Raw genomic sequence first — 19,034 nt, 5'->3', positions numbered from 1 at the left:
GAAGCCAGGATTTGAGCCCAGTCCAGATTCTGCGCTCTTAACCCTCAAGTTCTCTTGCTACTCTTAAGAGGTAATTAGAAGAATTGCCATTTATAAAATTGATCCTAAGTAGTGGTTTTCTTTCTCCATAGGTGCAGATTTGGAAAATGGTACTTGTACTCATCCTATATTTCCCGATAAAGTCTCTCCTCTTTTACCGGCAAGTCATGTGACCGTGGCAAAAGGAACTGGGTTGGTTCACACGGCCCCAGCTCATGGTATGGAAGATTACAGTGTAGCTTCTCAGCACAGCCTGTCCATGGTACTAGTCCTTTTTTTTTCTTTTTAGTTACTGCTTTTGTAGAATTAAAGTGATAAATGCTAATGAGTATCTATGTTTTTTGTATAGTAAGCAATCATTTTTGTCCTCATAGTTAAATTGTGAAGTGCTTAGGTTTGTACAGTACCCTAAAGGCTCATTAGTCCATTCAGTTGAGAAAGAGCTCCCAGAATTAGCATAAAATCAACACAGAGTTAGAATTGAAGAATAGGTATTAAAACGGGGCAATTTTTTTTTTTTTTTAAAACGTATTAAGTGACATAGACAAGTTACTTTTAGTCCCTGAAAAATGGCAACTGGATTTTACTAAATAGTTGAAAAGCAGAGGTTTTAGTTTTTGTTTTTAAACTAAATAATTTCCTCTAAATTTATTTCACACACTTCAGTGATATAGTATGTTTTTTCATTATCGTTAAAGGCCAATCTCAGTGTCATCACTGTCCATTACCTCACGTCTCTAAATTAGTAAGAGACCAAGATGAGGTGTTTTTCTTATACTTCGTTATTAAGTTTTAGGTATATGCTTTAATAACATGTTTTGCCTTTGGTGATTTAAATGTATGAAATTGACAAATTTCTACTTGCTGAATAAGAAGTACCCCAGATTTTCCACTCAGAGAAAGACTAGGCTCTTCTGAGATTTGTTTTATACGTTGTTTTGTCAGGTATTGCCGTAAGATAAAATGTTTTGATACTTTATTCACAATGACCCTTTGCAGGATTGTTTAGTGAATGAAGATGGAATTTTCACAGATGGTGCAGGTCCCGAACTTCAAAATAAGGCTGTCCTTGAAGAGGGAACTGATGTGGGTGAGTATTGTATTTGTTGAAATCATAAATGGATTTATTAATTTTTTTGAAAAGTAGCCAGCAGTAGCCTTTGCTAGCTATCTTCCCTGTTTATTTTCAATAGAATCGAAATACTAAAATTTTGAATATTTTGCCATGGAGTTTAAAATGGAGTTTGGGAGTTTTCATCTTTTGCTTTGAAGCTACTCTATCATGTTTAAGCAAATCAGGGCAGTCAGCGAGAGAATGGTGTTATTTTAGGGGCTGCAGAGATAATCATCAGCAGTATTACTTTGGATGGATGAAGTCAGGCTTGGGGCTAGATATTAGCTGTGAATCGGATGTTCCCCACTCCTTTCTTAACCTTTGTAAGGCCCTGACCTGTATAGAGCAGTTCATGTACCATGATCTTGGGGGCCTTCCAGCCTTGAATTGTCTTTCTGCTTTTCTTTTTGGGTCCAGGGACCAAGAGCTTTGAAAACCCCTTTGCCCACACCAGAACTAAGTCTAATTAGGCTTGCTGTAGGGTCACTGTGAGTTGGAATCGACTCGACGGCAGTGGGTTTGGTTTTTGGAGTTGTGGTAGTTTCCTAGGGCTATTGTAACAAATCACCACAAGCTTGGTGACTTACGACTTCAGAAATTTATTCTCTTAGAGCTCTAGGGTCCAGACGTCTGAAATCCAGTTAACAGCAGAGCACGGTCTCTCCGAAGGCTCTGGGGAAGAATCCTTCTCTGCTTCTTCCTATTTTCCAGTTCTCAACAGTAGCTGCATCTCTCCAGTCTCTGCCTCTGTTGTCACACGGCCTTCATTCCTCTTGTGTGTCCCCTCATCCTCATATAAGGGCACCAGTTAGTGGATTCAAATCCCATCCTAATCGAGTATGAACTCATTTTAACCTGATTACATTGTAGAGACCTTGTTTGTAAATAAGGTCACAGGAGTGAAGGTATCAGGAGTTAGGATTTGAACAGAACTTTTTGGGGGAGACAGTTTAGCCCGCTACACCTGGTTTCTTCTGGATTACCTAAAGACCATTCGAAGATTCATGGTATGAAAGATTATGACTCTGAATTTCAAATCTACAATTCTAGATATAGCCTGTTCATCTTTTCCTTTAAAGTGAAGAGCCTTGGGAGTGGCATCGTTGGACGTCTGATTGAGTTACACAACCCTTACTTTTTCTGCCCGGCGGTTCCCAGGTTATACTTTTGATACATGGGAAGTGCTATGCTTGTTGGCACCTATTGGTCTAGATTTCGCACTCCCTGAGAGTTTAGAGTATTAATAGGATTTTCATAGTATTTTTAAATTATGTCTAATATAAATTGTTATTAATTTTTTTTTAAGTTATAAAGATGCTTCAGGCTGCAAAAAATTTGTTGAAAGAGGAAAAATTGGTACACAGCTACCCCTATGACTGGAGGACTAAGAAACCAGTGGTTATTCGGGCCAGCAAACAGTGGTTTGTGAATATCGCGGATATTAAGCCCACGGCCAAGGTATAAAAGGCACCCTGTAACAGGGGTTGGGTTTATCGCTGCCTCAGTATGAGACGGCTGCATGTGAAGTGGAGGTGGGATTCTGGGAGTGAAAGGGATCGCTGCTGCTGTTATAGTTTGTTTTCATGACGTCGCAGAATTTCAGATCTGGAAGGAGGTTAGGATTCCTTTTCTTTATACCTGTGTGGAAAATGAGAGGTTAATTGACTTGCCCAGAGTCACACAGTTAGTAGGTAGACTTTTCTGTCCAGTGTGTTGAAAATAGAATTAGTACAGAGCTGAGTTTAGTAAGTTGTTTAACCTCCTAGCACCTCTGTCTATGTAAAAGTGATAATAACGCCTACCTGATGTGGTAAGTGAATACAAGTTCCCGGAGTAGTGTCTGGCACACAATAGACACTCAGTAAAACTTTTTAAGACTCCTTTACTCCCTTAAGATTATAATGCATTTCATTTGAAAAGGTGTTGTGTAACCAGTGTTCTAAATATTTGATACATATTTGAGCTCTTTCATTCAATATGTACATACATATATTCAATATATACATGTATGTGTGATGTATGTGTATTTTATAACTTGGTTTTGTTGAATGAAAGAGCTTAAATATATTTTAAATATGAGAAGTCAAATATATATTTGTTAGGCAGGCAGAATACAGATATTTTGCTTTATTAACTTCCTCATTTGTTGGCTTGGCAATTTGGGGCCCTTCCCAAAGTTACGCGTAGCAGTTTACACTTTTTAAATGCGAGCAGTGTGGACAGTTGTGCTATGGATTGTTCCTTGTTTTTTTTTTTTTTTACTTCCTTATGAACCTAGTGCCCTTACTTGTAAATGTTAAAATGTGTTACTGCCAGCTAGGCACAGGTTTTTGGTGGATCTGATACAATTTGCTTAAGCCAAGAGTTTTGTTTTAACTTTTTTATAAAAAGAAAATTCAGTTGCTCCTTGCAGAAGTAGAGAGACAAGGTTACTGTACCACCATCTTAAACAGTCACCCAGCTTAAACAGTAATCAACTTTTGGCCAATCTTGTTTTTATCTCTGCTCCCTCCTACCCACCTACCTGTCGCCTACTACCCATTGGATTTTTTTTTTAAGTAACTTCCAGGCATTATTTCTTCCATAAATATTTCAGTTTGTCTACCTGAAAGGTAAAGCCTTTTAAAAATATACTCCAATGCTGTTATCATCACCTTAAAGAAAGTCATGATTATTCCTTAACAAAATCCAATATCTAGCCCGTAGTCACATTTTGTGAATTTTTAAACCAAACTTTGATGGAATCGAATTGTAGAGCTAGTGCCATTCTCCCAGTAGGTGGTGCTACTGAGGGTTTGAGGGAGAGATTTCTAGTAGTTCAGGTAAGTGAGGAAACCCTTTAAACCTACTCTGAAAATATCAAAGTGCCTTTATTAAGGGATAGAGACACTTTTAAAATGATGTTAAACAATTCCGGCTTTTTTGGATATTACTGTACCAAACAATTTGCCAGTATATTTCATCTTTTGGTAATTGACCCTGGTGGCGTAGTGGTTAAGTGCTATGGCTGCTAGTGAAGAGGTCGGCAGTTCGAATACTCCACGCGCTCCTTGGAAACTCTATCGGGCAGTTCTACTCTGTCCTATAGGGTCGCTGTGAGTCGGAATCGACTCAACGGCAGTGGGTTTGGGTTTGGTTTTTTTGGTACCCAACAGTTTGCCAGTATATTTCATCTTTTGGTAATTGACCAGTGAAATGAATGAAATTAAATCATATGGTAGTGGTTTATACTTTTTAGGGCGAGAGGGCTGGTAAGGGAAGGTTCCTAAGAGGTGGTAAGTAATAGGAAATAACTTAGGATTTTTTTTTTTTTTTTTTCTGTTTTGCAGCCTATATGGTGTAAAACCAAGTTATGTTGCAATCCTTGTTTGGCATCCGAGGCTGGTAGCTTATTTTTTAAGCATTAAAAAAATGATTGAAATCAAGATTGAATTGATTTTAACCACAATTCAATGAAGTACAATATTTCTACTAAACAAACCTATTATTGCCAGCTTTGATCTAGAGCACTAGGTATTTGGTGCTATAAAACCCCTTGCCACATCCTCCAAAGTGAAGTCTGCTCAGCATGTTATTTATTGGTTATTTAATGTGGCGCTGTTTTACTTTATCTCATTTGCTTTGAAATCTTTTTTTTTTTTTTGATGGATGGGAGGGAGTGTGTGAATGAGTATAAACATCCCAAAAAAAGAACTGCGTTAGGAAAAATGTGACAGTTCTAGAAAATTTCTCTGCTTCCTTTTACTAGCCGTTGATTTGTTAATCAATTGCAGGAATTGTTAAAAAAGGTGAAATTTATTCCTGGATCAGCACTGAATGCCATGGTCGAAATGATGGACAGGCGACCCTATTGGTGTATATCAAGACAGAGAGCTTGGGGTGTTCCAATTCCTGTTTTTCTTCATAAGACAAAAGACGAAGTCTTGATAAACAGGTAGAACTCTTCCTAAAATTTTTCAGCATTTTAAAGTGAGTTGCGTTTTCTTCAAAAATAGAAAAATGGTGGACTATTGATAACTTCTGATGCATATTAAATAAAATATTTGAAAATAATGATTTTTTAGGGGAAGTGTGAGACTGAGGATTTACTTAATGTCTCTGAGTCCCAGTTTGTTCTTCTGTAAAATAGGAAAACCAGTGCTTATGGGAGGGTTATTATGAATGCTGCCTCAATGTAGAAATCCTGGAATAGAGCACAGTGTTCCATAAGTGGTAGGTGCTCTTCATTTGTTCACTCAGGAAACACCTGAAGGCACTTAATACATGTTAGTGTGAGGAACCACTAATAGCTGCAGTGAAGAAGACTGACGTGATCCCAGTCCTTAGTGAGATGGTAGTGTAGCCAGGTTAATCTCCTTGTAAAATTAGGGAGGCTTTGAATTTTGTTGGTGTTATTACCAGATTTTGAAAGGGGAATATTAATCATTCTTTTTAGGAATGTAATCTAGGTTTTCATTTTCTTTTAGTAGTTTTGTTTTAATTTGGTAAATGGGATTTTTACTAAATTACACTGTAGCATAAGTAAAGAGTTGAATATATTTAGTGTTTATACATATTATCAGTTGAGGATTCTGTGATGAATTTGAGGGCATGGAAGCTAGCAAGTAGTGGGAAGTTTAAGAGATTGTAGAAACGGACTTTAACGTCCCCACCTTGAGGCTCTTTTAGGGTCTACTTTATCAACATTATCGGCACTTCTTTACCTGATGCTTTATGAATTACATGTGTATCTTAGGAGTTTTCAAAAACGTTGATTAAAGTGTTTCTTGTTTTGTTTTTTCTTTTTTAAATCACCTATAACCGCATAATTAGGTGGTTTTTAGTATCCTTTGTATGAAAGTTCCTTTTCAGCTTGAAATATATGTTGTATCACTTACTCATGGTGACTGTGATACCTTATGGCAACATGGCTCAGAGACAAGAACTAGAGGGTCTGCCTTGCAAACGTTGAACCACAGAACAGCTCATTTTTCCTTCATTTTTAGAGGATATGGCATTTGAGTTGAGTCCTAAGGAGTAGGTAGGAAATTAGGAAAATTGGGAAAGTGTTTTCTAAGTAGAGGGACAAGGAGGAGCTGAAGACCTAGACATGGAAAGTATAACATCTGTAGAACCAAGGAGTCCCTGGATGGTAGAAATAGTTAACGTGCTTGGCAGCTAACCAAAAGGCTGAAGGCTTGAGTCTACCCAGAGGCACCTCGGAAGAAAGGCCTCACTGTCTACTTCCAGAAAATCAGTTATTGTAAACCCTGTGGAGCACAGCTCTACTCTGACACACGTGGGTGGCCGTGAGTTGGTGTCGGAATCTACTTGATGCCAACTGATAGAACAACCAACTGTGACTGTAGGGTGGGTGAGAAAAGTAAAACACTAACAAAGGTGGTTTGGGGCAGATTCTAGGGAGTCTTGAGTACTAGGTTAAGGAGTATAAACTTTTCAATAGGTATAAGTGTGTGTTTTAGGAGAAGAAACCAGAGGCTACAGACCTGAAAGTCATTGAAAGGCTATTTCAGTATTATTACAATTGGGAGCTGAGATGAGACTCTTTGGTCTAAATATTATTGCTTCTGCCATTCTTATAATTGAGAGCTTGGTGAGATGTCAACTACTAATACCTCAATACCTCTGTTGAGAATTAAAGTGATTATTGTTGAGATAAATTTGTACAAGTATGTTTGAAACTCCACAACGGACAGTTTTCTTTTAAAGAAATGTTTAAAAGCTACCACAGTTGTTTCTCATTCTCATCAGTATCTAGAGAGAAATATTTTTAGGGAATTTCCTTGAAGTGATTGAAGCAGACCATATATGTATATGTAAGTAACTAGAGCAGCCTGGTTTAATTGACCATTGTTTAATCATGACAATAAAATGGTACATAGGTCAGTTGATAAGGAAGCTAGGTGAAATAATTTTGAGCTTTATCAGACAAACACAAGCAGATTTTCATTAGGTATCATTTGTTTTATTAACAGTCCATGTATGTACATGGTGTGTTACAGGTTCTTTTCTGTGTAGCCGGCCTTGTATTGCTTGCATGGTCTTAGTTGATTTCTGACTTTGAAGTAGCAGACATACAGAATGTTGGCCTACAGAAATGACAGACAAACTTAGCCATATTGTCTGTCAGTTCATAGGTCATTTTCCTGTACACCGTTTCTGAGTGATGGCTCTACTCCTCTTCCATTGTTGATTTACTGTATGTGGCATGCCACTTGGATTCAAGAAAATCAATATTAATTTTTAATTATTTGTCAGGTTTTTTTGTAAGACAGAATGAAAGGTTGCCTTTTTTCTTCCTTAATCAGACAAGAATTAGCCAACCATGATTTTTCATCTGTCTTGACTTTTCTTTGCGTTGTAGCTCATTGGTAGCCATCAAAAGTAACAGCATCCCCACTGGAAGTCAGTACCTGGTCCACATGGAGTTGCTGTTACATTTGATAACTCCATTAAGCTTTTCCTGAAAAAAGTCTGTAATTAAAATCTCTAAGTGTACTTGCTTCACAGAAGAAAATCTTGATTTTTTCATGTTCTTAGTAAGTTTAGAAATTGATAGATTTGAAACTCTGGTGTTTAATATTGTTCTCGTTTGCATTTTATGGTCACCTTTGTATTTTCTGAATAGTTCCATTTCTGACTTTAACATCATTAGTCATTTTCTGAATCTGTAATACAACGCCACTTTAATTTAGATTGGAATCTGTTTCTAGTTAATAAATACAAAATAAATAATTTTTAGAATAAAAAAGATAAAATTAGAAACGTTAGCTACGTAGGAAGGAAAAGAAGTTGTTGGTTAAATTTCTTTCGTCATTTCAGATGATCGTAATCAGTTTCACACTATTAATGTGATAATTAGCATATACGTTTAAGAAACTTAGCACCTGACCTCTGGAAATTAGGACACATTTACTAAAAACAGGCAGTGACTTTTCAGTTTGAGTGTTAGCTGTAACTATCTCAAATTTGTGCTCAAGTAATAATGGCCTTTGGCGAAAAAGTTTGATAATGTTCATTAAATAAAGAAAAAATTCTCCAAGATTATTTTTGTCACCTTTATAAGTATAGGATTAAATTAAAAATAGATTTCCCCCCAGAAATCTCATTGTGTTCCATCATTAAATTAAGTAAGACATGAAGTATTAGCTGCTTACCTCATTGTTATTTCAGTAACTTGCAGAAGAAAAGTTTTCTTACAGTCCTTAACATCTTGCTTATAAAGACAGAATGCAGGCAGCCGTGGAATGACAGCCAGCTTCTTCATTTCCTAGCAATCTTAGTGCTGCTTAATTTCCAATAACACGCTAAATAAGCTTTCAGCCTGGTTGATGTCAAAGTTCCGATGATTGGCTGGCATTACAGTTGCTCAGACTACCTAGTGACGTTTTCCTGATTGGAACCTAAGAAGGGACGCGTAATGCATGTGTTCAGATAAGACCCGTGAGTAAAGTACAGCATTTTATTGCTTTATGAAATACAGCGTTAAAAGGAAGCATGTAGATTATGTAGTGATAAGTTGGCTTCACCCACTTTTATCAATGGTAATTTACAGTGATCTTTAGGTTACAAGTTAACTGTGTGTTAAATATGCATTATTATTAACAAAGTAAAGGGGAGAATTCTGAAATTTCCAGAGAAAAATTTAAACTTATATCTGGTATTTTTTTTCTGAAGAATATTTCAGTACATTCTTCATATATGCATCTTCAGAATATCACAGGGAATTGCTTGGAAAATTGTTTAAAAATTTTTTTTTGATATCACAATCCCAGTTTTGTTGTAAAAAAGTCTACTTCTGGTATTCTAAGGAAATAAGAGATAATTTAAGTCAATTATGGAAGAATGAATATGAGCCATTAAAAATGTAGCTTAACTCTTAACGTCCGCCAGGGTCCTTATGTCTGAAGATGGAATGTGGCCCGGCATTTAGCGCTGTTCTAGGTTGGTTGGTTGGTTGGTTTTCTGCTGTCCTACCCTGAGCGTCCTTGGCGCACTTGTACAGCCTTTACTTATTTTTTTCCCAAATTGTTATCTTTTCAGATTCTGTTTGGGAATTAAATTTATCTTTATTTTGCAATCCAGTATAGATACTTGAGTTTCATAGGTTGTGTGTCTTTATTTTTATTGTAAACTTTGTTTTGAAAATACTCTGCCATGTTTTAAGGCCTCCGACGCTCCTTACCAGGCCAGGATGTAGAACATTATGAGCTGTGTTTTTGCCAGTTGACCTGTATGTCCCCCGAGACTATGATCCTTAGCCCTCAAGTCCAGTAGTTCAGTTCCAGTGTCTAAGTAGCTTCTGTGCCTGTGCCCATATGTGCTCTGTTGTATACAGGTATATCTATGCAGCATTTACAAATACGTGTGTAGAAATATCCACAGCCGTAACTGTGTGTGTATGCAGGTGTACTCCTCTACAACCTGCCTCACTTATTTACCGTATATATTGTGTATCTACTCGGAAACCCCAGTGGCGTAGTGGTTAAGTGCTACAGCCGCTAACCAAAAGGTCCGCAGTTTGAATCCGCCAGGCGCTCCTTGGAAGCTCTGTGGGGCAGTTCTTCTCTGTCCTGTAGGGTCGCTATGAGTCGAATTTGACTCAACGGCAACTCTGTGTGTGTGTGTGTATGTATCTAGTCACAAATTATTGTTTGTTGTTGTTGTTGCAGGATTATGTATGTTACAGCATTTACGGTAGTTGCTCTTTATTCTTGTGTACCTCTCAGAGCCTACCTTTGCTACGGTCACGTTATGCTGACTTCCCCCACATAGTGTATTGCCCTTTCTTTTCCAGAATTAATACATCTACAACTCCTTCCTCTCCCTCCCATCCCTGGTAATCATCAAAGAATGTTTCTTTCCAGGTATAAACCTATTCTTGACTTTTTGTGATAGTGCTCTCATACAATGTTTGTCCTTTTATGATTGACTTATTTCACTGAGCATAATGTTCTCCAGATTCATCCATTTTGTAAGATGTTTTATGGATTAATCATTATTCTTCATGTAGTATTCTGTTGTGTGTATGTAACACAGTTCATCCGTTGATCCACTGATCAGTATTTAGGTTTCCATCTTTTTGCTATTTTGAATAATGTTGCAATGAACATGGGTGTGGATATGTCTGTTCGTGTTATGGCTCTTATTTCTCTAGGATGTATACCTAGGAGTGGGATTGCTGGATCATGTGGTATTTCTCTTTCTAGTTTTTTAAGGAAGCACCATACCGTTTTCTGTAGTGGTTGTACCATTTTACATTCCCACCAGCAGTGTATAAGAGTCCCAGTCTCCCCACAAACTCGCCAGCATTTGTTGTTTTTTGTTTTTTTGATCAGTGCCATTATTGCTGGGGTGAGATGGTATCTCATTATAGTTTTGATTTGTATCGCTAATGGCTAATGATTGTGAAGCATCTCTTCCTGAGTTTGTTAGCCGCCTGGATGAGTCCTTTGGTGAAGTGCCTGTTATGTCTTTTGCCCATTTTTTTTTTTTTAATAATTTTTATTGTGCTTTAAGTGAAAGTTTACAAATCAAGTCAGTCTCTCACACGTAAACTTATATACACCTTACTACATACTCCCACTTACTCTCCCGCTAATGAGTCAGCCCACTCCCTCCTTTCAGTCTCTCCTTTCGTGACCATTTTGACAGTTTCTAACCCTCTCTACCCTCCCATCTCCCGTCTAGACAGGAGATGCTGGCATACTCTCAAGTGTCCACCTGATACAAGTAGCTCACTCTTCATCAGCATCTTTCTCCAACCCATTGTCCAGTCCAATCCATGTCTGATGAGTTGTCTTCGGGAATGGTTCCTGTCCTGGGCCAACAGAAGGTTTGGGGACCGTGACTGCCGGGATTCTTCTAGTCTCAGTCAGACCATTAATTCTGGTCTTTGTATGAGAATTTGGGGTCTGCACCCCACTGTTCTCCTGCTCCCTCAGAGGTTCTCTGTTGTGCTCCCTGTCAGGGCAGTCATCGGTTGTGGTTGCCCGTTTTTTAATTGGGTTGTTTGTCTTTTCGTTATTTAGGTGTTGAGGTTTTCTATGTATTTTGGAGATTACACCCATCTCGGATATGTCGTAGCCAAAATTCTATTCCCAGCCCGTGGATTCTCTTTTTATACTTTTGGTGAAGACTTTTGATTAAGTGTTTAATTTTTAGGCGACCCCAGTTATCTAGTTTATCTTCTGCTGTTTATGCATTTTTAGTTATGTTTGGTATTCTATTTATGCCGTCTATTAGAACCCTTGGCATTGTCCCTATTCTTTCTTCCGTGATCTCTACAGTTTTAGGTTTTACATTTAGGTCTTTGATCCATTTTTGAGTTAGTGTTTGTGTATGGTGTAAGGTATGGATTTTCTTTCATTTTTGTGCAAATGGATATCCAGTTTTGCCAGCACCATTTGTTAAAGAAATTTTCTCTTCCCATTTAAGGGACTTCAACCTTTTGTCAAAAATCAGCTGTCCATAGGTGGTTGGATTTACTCTGAGTTCTCAATTCTGTTCCATTGGTCTGCATCTGTCATTGTACCACTACCATGTGGTTTTGCCTACTGTGTCTGTGTACTGGGTTCTGAGATTGGGGAGTGTGAGGCCGCCTACTTTTGTTCTTCCTCATCAGTAATGCTTTGCTTATCCGGGGATCTCATTCCTTTCCATATAAAGTTGGTGATTAGTTCTTCCAACTCACTAAAGAATGTTGTTGGAATTTGGATCAGGATTGCACTATATTTGTATATCGCATTGAAAAAAAAATTTTTTTTTTTTTAGTAGTATTGATATTTTCACAGTGTTAAGTCTTCCTAACCATAAGTGTGGCATGTTTTCCCATTTATGTAGGTCTCTTGGCTTCTTGCAGTAGTGTTTCGTAGTTATTTTTGTATAAGTCTTTTATGTCCTTAGTTAGATTTATCCCTAAGCATTTTATCTTTTGGGGTGCTATTGTAAATGGTATAGTTTTCCTGATTTCCTTATCGAAGTTCTCTTTGTTAGTGTAGAGGAATCTGACTGATTTTTGTATTTTTGTACGTTGACTTTGCACCGTACCACTTTGCTGAATCCCTTCTATTAGTTCCAGCAGCTTTCTTGTGAAGCCTCTGGGATTTTCTATGTGTATAATCATGTCATCTGCAAATAGGGATAGTCCCTAACAGTTTGTATGCCCTTTATTTCCCTTCTTGCCTTATTGCTCTAGCTAGGACTTCTAGTACAATATTGAATAAGAGTGGTGAAAGAGAGCATCCTTGTCTGGTTCCCATTCTCAAGGGGAATGCTTTCAGTCTCTTTCCATTGAGAATAATGTTGGCTGTTGGTTGTATATATGCCCTTAATTATGTTGAGGAATTTTCTTTCTATTCCTATTTTATTGAGAGTTTTTCTCAGGCATGGATGCTGGATTTTTCAAATGATCTTTCTGCATCGATTGAGATCATCATGCTATTCTTGTCATTTATCTGTGTGGTGGATTACATTGATTGGTTTTCTGATGTTGAACCATCCTTGCATGCCTTGTATGAAGCCCACTTGGTCATGATGTATTATATTTTTGATACGCTGTTGAATTCTGTTGGCTAGAATTTTGTTGAGAATTTTTACCTTTGTAGTCATAAAGGACATTGGTCTGTAATTTCCTTTTTTAGTGGTGTCCTTGCCTGACTTTGGTATCAGGGTTACACTGGCTTTATAGGGTGAATTCAGGAGCATTCTTTCTTTTTCTGTGTTCTGGAATACTTCTGGTAGTAGTGGTGTCAACTCTTCTCTGAATGTTAGGTAGAATTCTCCTGTAAAGCTGTCTGGCCTGGCCGGGGCTTTTTTTTGTTGGGAGTTTTTTTTTTATGACTTCTTCCATTTCCTCTTTTGTTATGGGTCTGTTCAGATTTTCTACCTCGGCTTTTGTTTGTTTGACTAGGTAGTGTATTTCTAGAAATTTGTCAATTTCTTCTAAGTTTTCAAATTTGTTGGAGTATCATTTTTGTAATAATCTGTTAAAATCCTTTTTATTACAGTTGGTTCTGTTGTAACATCACTCATTTCTTATTTGTGTTATTTGCATCTTCTCTTTTGTCAATTTGGCCAGTGGTTTGTTGATTTTATTGATCTTTTAAAAGAACCAATTTGTAGTCTTGTTGATTCTTTTGATTGTTTTTCTATTTTCTGATTCATTTATTTCTGCTCTAATCTTTATTATTTCCTTTATTCTTGTGGCTGTGGGCTTCTTTTGCTGCTGTTTTCTATTTGATTGAATTGTAGTGTTAACATCTTGATTTTGGTTCTTTCTTTTTTGATATCTATGTTTATTGCTATAAATTGACCCCTGAGTACTGCTTTTGCTGTGTCCCAAAGATTTTGGTATGTTGTGCTTTCATTCTCATTTGATTCTAGAAATTTTTTTAATTTAATTTTAAATTTCATCTATTACCCAGTAGTTTTTAAGCAAAGTGTTTTCCAGTTGCCATGTAGTTTTTTTTTTTTTCCTTGTTCTTCCCGTTGTTCGTTTCTGATTTATAGCATTGTGATCAGAGATGCTTTGTACTGTGTTGATGCTTTTGAATTCATTGTGGCTTAAAAAATGTCTGTTCTGGAGAATGGTCTATGTCAGTTGGAGAAGAATGTGTCCTGTGCTGCTGTCAGGTGGAGTGTTTTATACATGTCTGTGAGGTGGTCGATTGTGATGTTTAGGTCATCCGTACTTTTGCTGAGTTTCTTTCCAGTTCTTTCTTTCTTCAAAAGTGGTGTATTAAAGCCCCCTGCTATTATCGTGGAACTGTCTGCTTCTCTTTTCAGTGCTGTTAGAATGGGCAGAGGGGGGTATTGGACGGGACTGAGAGAGGGAGCTCGTGTTATGGTCCCCACTTAGGCAGGGTGGCTGGGAATGGGACCCTCTGCTGCTTCCAATTGTGAGGGCAGGAGGAAGTAGAGTGTGCCCCTTCAGCTAACAGACTGGAGTGCCCCGGCCCTTCCTGTCCACTGCAGCCAGCAGTCAGGACCTGCCCCCAGTCAAGTGAGGACAGAGGCTGCCCGGAGTGGGTCGGATGGGGAACCCTCCTTCCATTACTCCACAGATCTACTGCCGCATGCATGTCACTCACCCCAGAGGTCCAGGACCACCTCTCGTGAGTACACTTGACTCTGGATCCTGGCCCCCTACCTACCCTGTGGACAGCAAGATTCCTGGAGTTTTTGCCCTCTTTTCTGTGTTTTCCCTCCTCAGATCTTGGTCATGAGCCACTTACCTTGCTTCTCTCCAGGTGTGTCTGTACAGTTTCTCTGTCTCTTATGGGAATGTCGTGAAGTTACTTTCCGTGCTCCTCACCCATGGTCGTTATTGGCTTTATCTCAAGATGGGCCTCGTTGAGCTGGGATGGCTGGCAGATCCTCTCCACTCCATGTTACTCCTCATTCAATGTGTTTGTTCAATTTTTACTTCCAGTTGGTGTTTGATTCAATTCTTTATCCTTTCTTTTTGATGTTCAGGGTTCCAGAATTGTTACCTGCACCTGTTTCACTTGGTTTCTCGGATCTTTGCTGTAGAGGGATGGCATGGTGTGTCTGACTAAGCCACCATCTTGGCTCCGCCTCTCTTTGGTATTTGTAATTATAGACTCAGTAATGTATTTGAGCATAGTTACATAAGTAATACCTAAAATATAATTTTAAAGTTTCATTGAATTATCTGTCACATAAGGATACAAAACAGCACAGTCTTACTAGGGTTGAATTGAATACTCTGACAAGATACATTTTTTTTTTTATATATATAAGTTGCAAGGTTCCTGACTGACATTGGAGCTTTTCTTTTTCTGTCTTTTTTTTTTTTTTAAGAACAAAATTTTTCATGTAACCTTTCTTTCTCATAGCTTTTCTCGGTGTTCATAGAAACTGAAGTTCAGAAAAATAATGTGAATTATTCTTATCACTCTACAAGGTAGTATCTGGCCTTTGGACTTAGTGCTGTGGTCTGTCAACACGCTAATCTCCTGACAGTCTCTAGTTACCCGACTTCATCTCCGGTTTATAGTTTTAATTATATGTATAAGTAATAAGGATCTTTTTGCCATTGCTTGGCAAACCCCAGAAATAGGAGTGCCAGTTCACAATTACAGTGGTTGTCTTTATAGATGAATTAGGCAAAAACAAGTAAAAATAGTATCAAGTATGATTTTTGGAGACATAATTTCAAGGCCTGGTTCTCATGCTGTTACTTGTTCAGGCTCATGGTTTAAGGATTCCTGAGACAGAGAGGGCCCTGCTGGCATAGTGTTTTAAGAGCTCGGCTGCTAACCAAAAGGTCAGCAGTTCGAATCCACTAGCCCCCCCTTGGAAACCCCACAGGGCAGTCCTGCAGTGTCCTGTGGGGCTGCTATGAGTCCGAATCGACTATGGCAGCAGGTTTGGTTTGGTTTTTTGAAGGCAGTCTGTTACCTGTCAAGAGCTACAAAGTATGTATTCTGTGAATCCAATTAGAGAGCACTTGTAAAGTGCTTTGAAAAGTCTAATGTCTGGCATAGACAAAAATGCTTTTATTTTGATTAATAATAACATTAACATCTCTATCTTATTTTCTAAATTAATACGAAATTTTAACCACTTGCTTTTGTTGCTGTATTTATTTTATCTGTTTATTTCCAATACAGTTGAGTTTAAACTGTTGTAGTTTTATTTTACTGTTTACCTGAAGTCACTGATCTAATGATAACATTGTAAAAAAAATAAAGGCAAAATGATACACATTTTTGGAATCAGTGTTTTTGATGAAAATTTTGTAACTGGTGTGAACCGCACACCCACGGTAACTGTGTGTGTAAATGAGCTCTACTCTCTCCCTCTCTCTCTTTAAAAACTTGTTCTTGTTGGGTAATAACATTAGGTTTATTCAGCTTTTTCTATTCTAGTGTATTCATCGTTTCTTAACTGATAAAGTGTTCTGTGTAAAATACACCAGAAGTAATATTTAACTAAATATCATGGTCATATAAGCAGGTAATCATTGCACAGAGCTTTTATGGTCTCGTATCACATGTTTGTCTTCACAGTTGAAGTTCATCGAGGGTGAGTGACTGTCTTAGAAATACGGACCGTGTCCACTTTACCTTTTTATGATTTCTTCAGAGGAGATGCTGGTAGCGTTATATGCTTTTCCATTCCGTCTTCATGGTATACCAACTTACTGATACATTGCTTTTGAAGTTTTAATTTGTAGAGCGTATTTCATTTTTATTAATCATTTGACTTTTGCTTCCCACACATTTTTTGAGAATAATTCACTTTATCTGTGAATTTTCAGACCCAGGAAGTTAAATGATTTGCCCTACATAGTCATGATTATTATAGAGCAGATGTAGATGAAAAACTTACCGTCTTTCCAGGACCCCCTCCATTTCCATTGGCTCTCATGGACCTAGAGTTAATTCTTAGTTACTTGAGTTAATGGAATGTGGTAGAAGAGAGGACAGTTCAAATCTTGGCTTTAGCATGTATCTGTAATCTTTAAATATTAATATGGATGTGTGTTTTCACAATTTGTTAGGAAAAAATTAACTCCATCTAAATTTACCTAACTTCATTTTGCTCTGGCAAGGATCACAATAGAGGGCCTGAACAGAACCGGAGAAAAATGTAGAACAAAATTCAAATTCACGAAAAAAGATCAGACTTGCTGGTCTGACAGAGTCTGGAGAGAGCCCAAGAGTATAGCCCCCGACAACCTTTTAACTCAGCACTGAAGTCACCCTTCAGCCAAAGATTAGACAGGTCTATCGGGCGGGCCAGCAATAACACATGTGAGGGACGTGCTTCGTAGTTCAGTCATGCATATGAGGCTAGATGGGCACACCAGCCCCAAAGACGGGAAGGCAGGAAGGGACAGGAAAACTGTGCAAATGGAACAGGGAACCCCGGAGTGGAGGAGGGGAAAGTGTTGACACGTCATGGGGTTGGCAACCAGTGTCACAAAACAATTTGTGTATAAATTATTTAATGAGAAACTAATTTGCTCTGTGAACTTCCACCTAAAGCACAATTAAAGACAATAATAAAAAAATTTACCTAACTTCAGAGACTGAGTTTGAATTAATAGCTAATGCTTACATAATAGGTTTTAACATGTGCCAGACATTGTTCTAAAAAGCATTTTATATATTTTAGGTTAGTTAATAATAACCCTCTGAGGGATACTGTTATCTCCATTTTGCAGACGAGGAAACTGAGGTGCAGAGATCCTGAGTGCCTCGCCCAGGGTCACACAGCCAGTAAGTAGTAGGGCCAGGAATTAAAGCAAAGCTGTCTCGCTCCAGGGTCCGTGCTCTCGACCGGTGTATCAACTGCTTCTTAATGTAAAGCAAGTACTGGAGGAAGTTGTAATGTTAACAAAAAAAAAAAAGCTCTGATAAATCACATAGTATGATAAATTAAAAGTATGTATTTTTGTCGTTCTTTTTTTAATTGTGCTTTAGATGAAGGTTTACAGAGCAAATTAGTTTCTCATTAAATAATTAATACACGTGTTGTTTGTGACATCGGTTGCCAGCCCTGTGACCTGTCGGCACTTTCCCCTTCTTGACCTTGGGTTCCCCGTTTCCATTTGTCCGGCCTTCCTGTCCCCTCCTGCCTTCTCGTCCTTGCCCCTGGGCTGCTGTGCCCATTTAGTTTCGTATAGGTGGTTGAGCTGTGTGTATTACTGTTTGTTTTATGGGCTTGTCTAATCTTTGGCTGAAGGGTGAAGCTCAGGAGCGACTTCAGTATTAGGTTAAAAGGATGTCCAAGGGCCATAAAAGTACGCTATTCTCATGAGAAACTTTCAGTATAAATTTTTCTTCAGTTTAATTTGAAAATCATTTATAACTGTATGACCAGTTTTAATATTCATTTGGTAACATTTATTGAGCTTCTGTTGTGTGTTAGGCACTGTCCTAAGTACTACGTGTGTATTCTCATTTAGTTCTCAACAGTTCCGAGGGAAGGATCACTGAAATGTAAGTTCCATTGGGGCAGGATTCTTGTTTTGTTATCTGCTGTATTCCCAGTGCCTAGAATCTGAATTGCTTGGGTCTTGGATCTGGGTTAATCTTGGATCTGCTGAATAAGTAGTTTTTGGATGGGGCAACCAAGACTCAGACAAGTGTTGGCACTTGTGCATGGTCATGTATCTAAAAAGTGGCAGAGTCAGAACATAAACCCAGATATCTGTTGTTGAAGTCCATGCTCTAGTGTGGCATTGCATCTTAGGCATGTGGGTTTGGACTTAGTCCTGTAAACAGTGAGGGGGCCATTGGAAGTTTTTGAGCAGGGGATTGGTGTGATAAAAACGGCGTGAAATGTAAATTAAAGGGATGAGAGTGGGGGGAAAATCAGACCATTGCAGCAATTTAGTATTTAGGTGATGAGTTTGGGCTAATACATTGTCATTGAGATAAAGGGACAAATTTGAGTGACATTTCACAGTTGAACTGACAGAACATGTTGGCTTAGTTTGGGTAGAAATTGAGATGGGGAGATAATTAGGAAGTTTTGAGTGCAGGTACCTGGATGGAAAATAGATTGATAGAAATAGGGAAATCAATAACTGAAATAGGGACATCAGGAGAAGTTTTTTTTAAGAGGCAGATATAATCTATTTTATTTAATATTGAAGCTGAGATGACAACAGCCAGGCAAGCAGGTAATCGAGGCTAAACCACTAAAGTTTGGGGGAAAGGTCAGGGCTGCAATAGGAACTATGTATCATGTATCACTCTCTTTTTTTTTTTAATTATGGGAAATATAGATATAAAACAAAGTTTGTTATTTTAATCATTTTAATGTATACAATTCATTGGCAGTAATTACATTAAAAATCTTCCGCAACCGTTGCGACTATTCCAGACCTTTTTTGTCACCCCAA

At 38.0% G+C, this 19,034-nt stretch overlaps 1 protein-coding gene across 1 annotated transcript in view; it reads left to right on the top strand.

Moving 5' to 3' along the window:
• IARS2 (isoleucyl-tRNA synthetase 2, mitochondrial) overlaps positions 1-19,034 on the top strand; it is a 59,644-nt gene that overhangs the window by 16,788 nt on the left and 23,822 nt on the right. Inside the window, exons 9-12 of the mRNA XM_003419881.3 lie at positions 132-301; positions 1,039-1,129; positions 2,460-2,611; positions 4,927-5,087. Of these exons, the coding sequence (XP_003419929.1) occupies positions 132-301; positions 1,039-1,129; positions 2,460-2,611; positions 4,927-5,087 (574 nt within the window). The remainder of the gene's footprint in view (positions 1-131; positions 302-1,038; positions 1,130-2,459; positions 2,612-4,926; positions 5,088-19,034) is intronic.

This window comes from Loxodonta africana, chromosome 25, assembly GCF_030014295.1.
Source record: "Loxodonta africana isolate mLoxAfr1 chromosome 25, mLoxAfr1.hap2, whole genome shotgun sequence".
Lineage (NCBI taxonomy): Eukaryota > Metazoa > Chordata > Mammalia > Proboscidea > Elephantidae > Loxodonta > Loxodonta africana.
The sequence above is the reverse complement of the archived record's forward strand: the minus strand, read 5'-3'. Positions and strand labels throughout refer to the sequence as shown.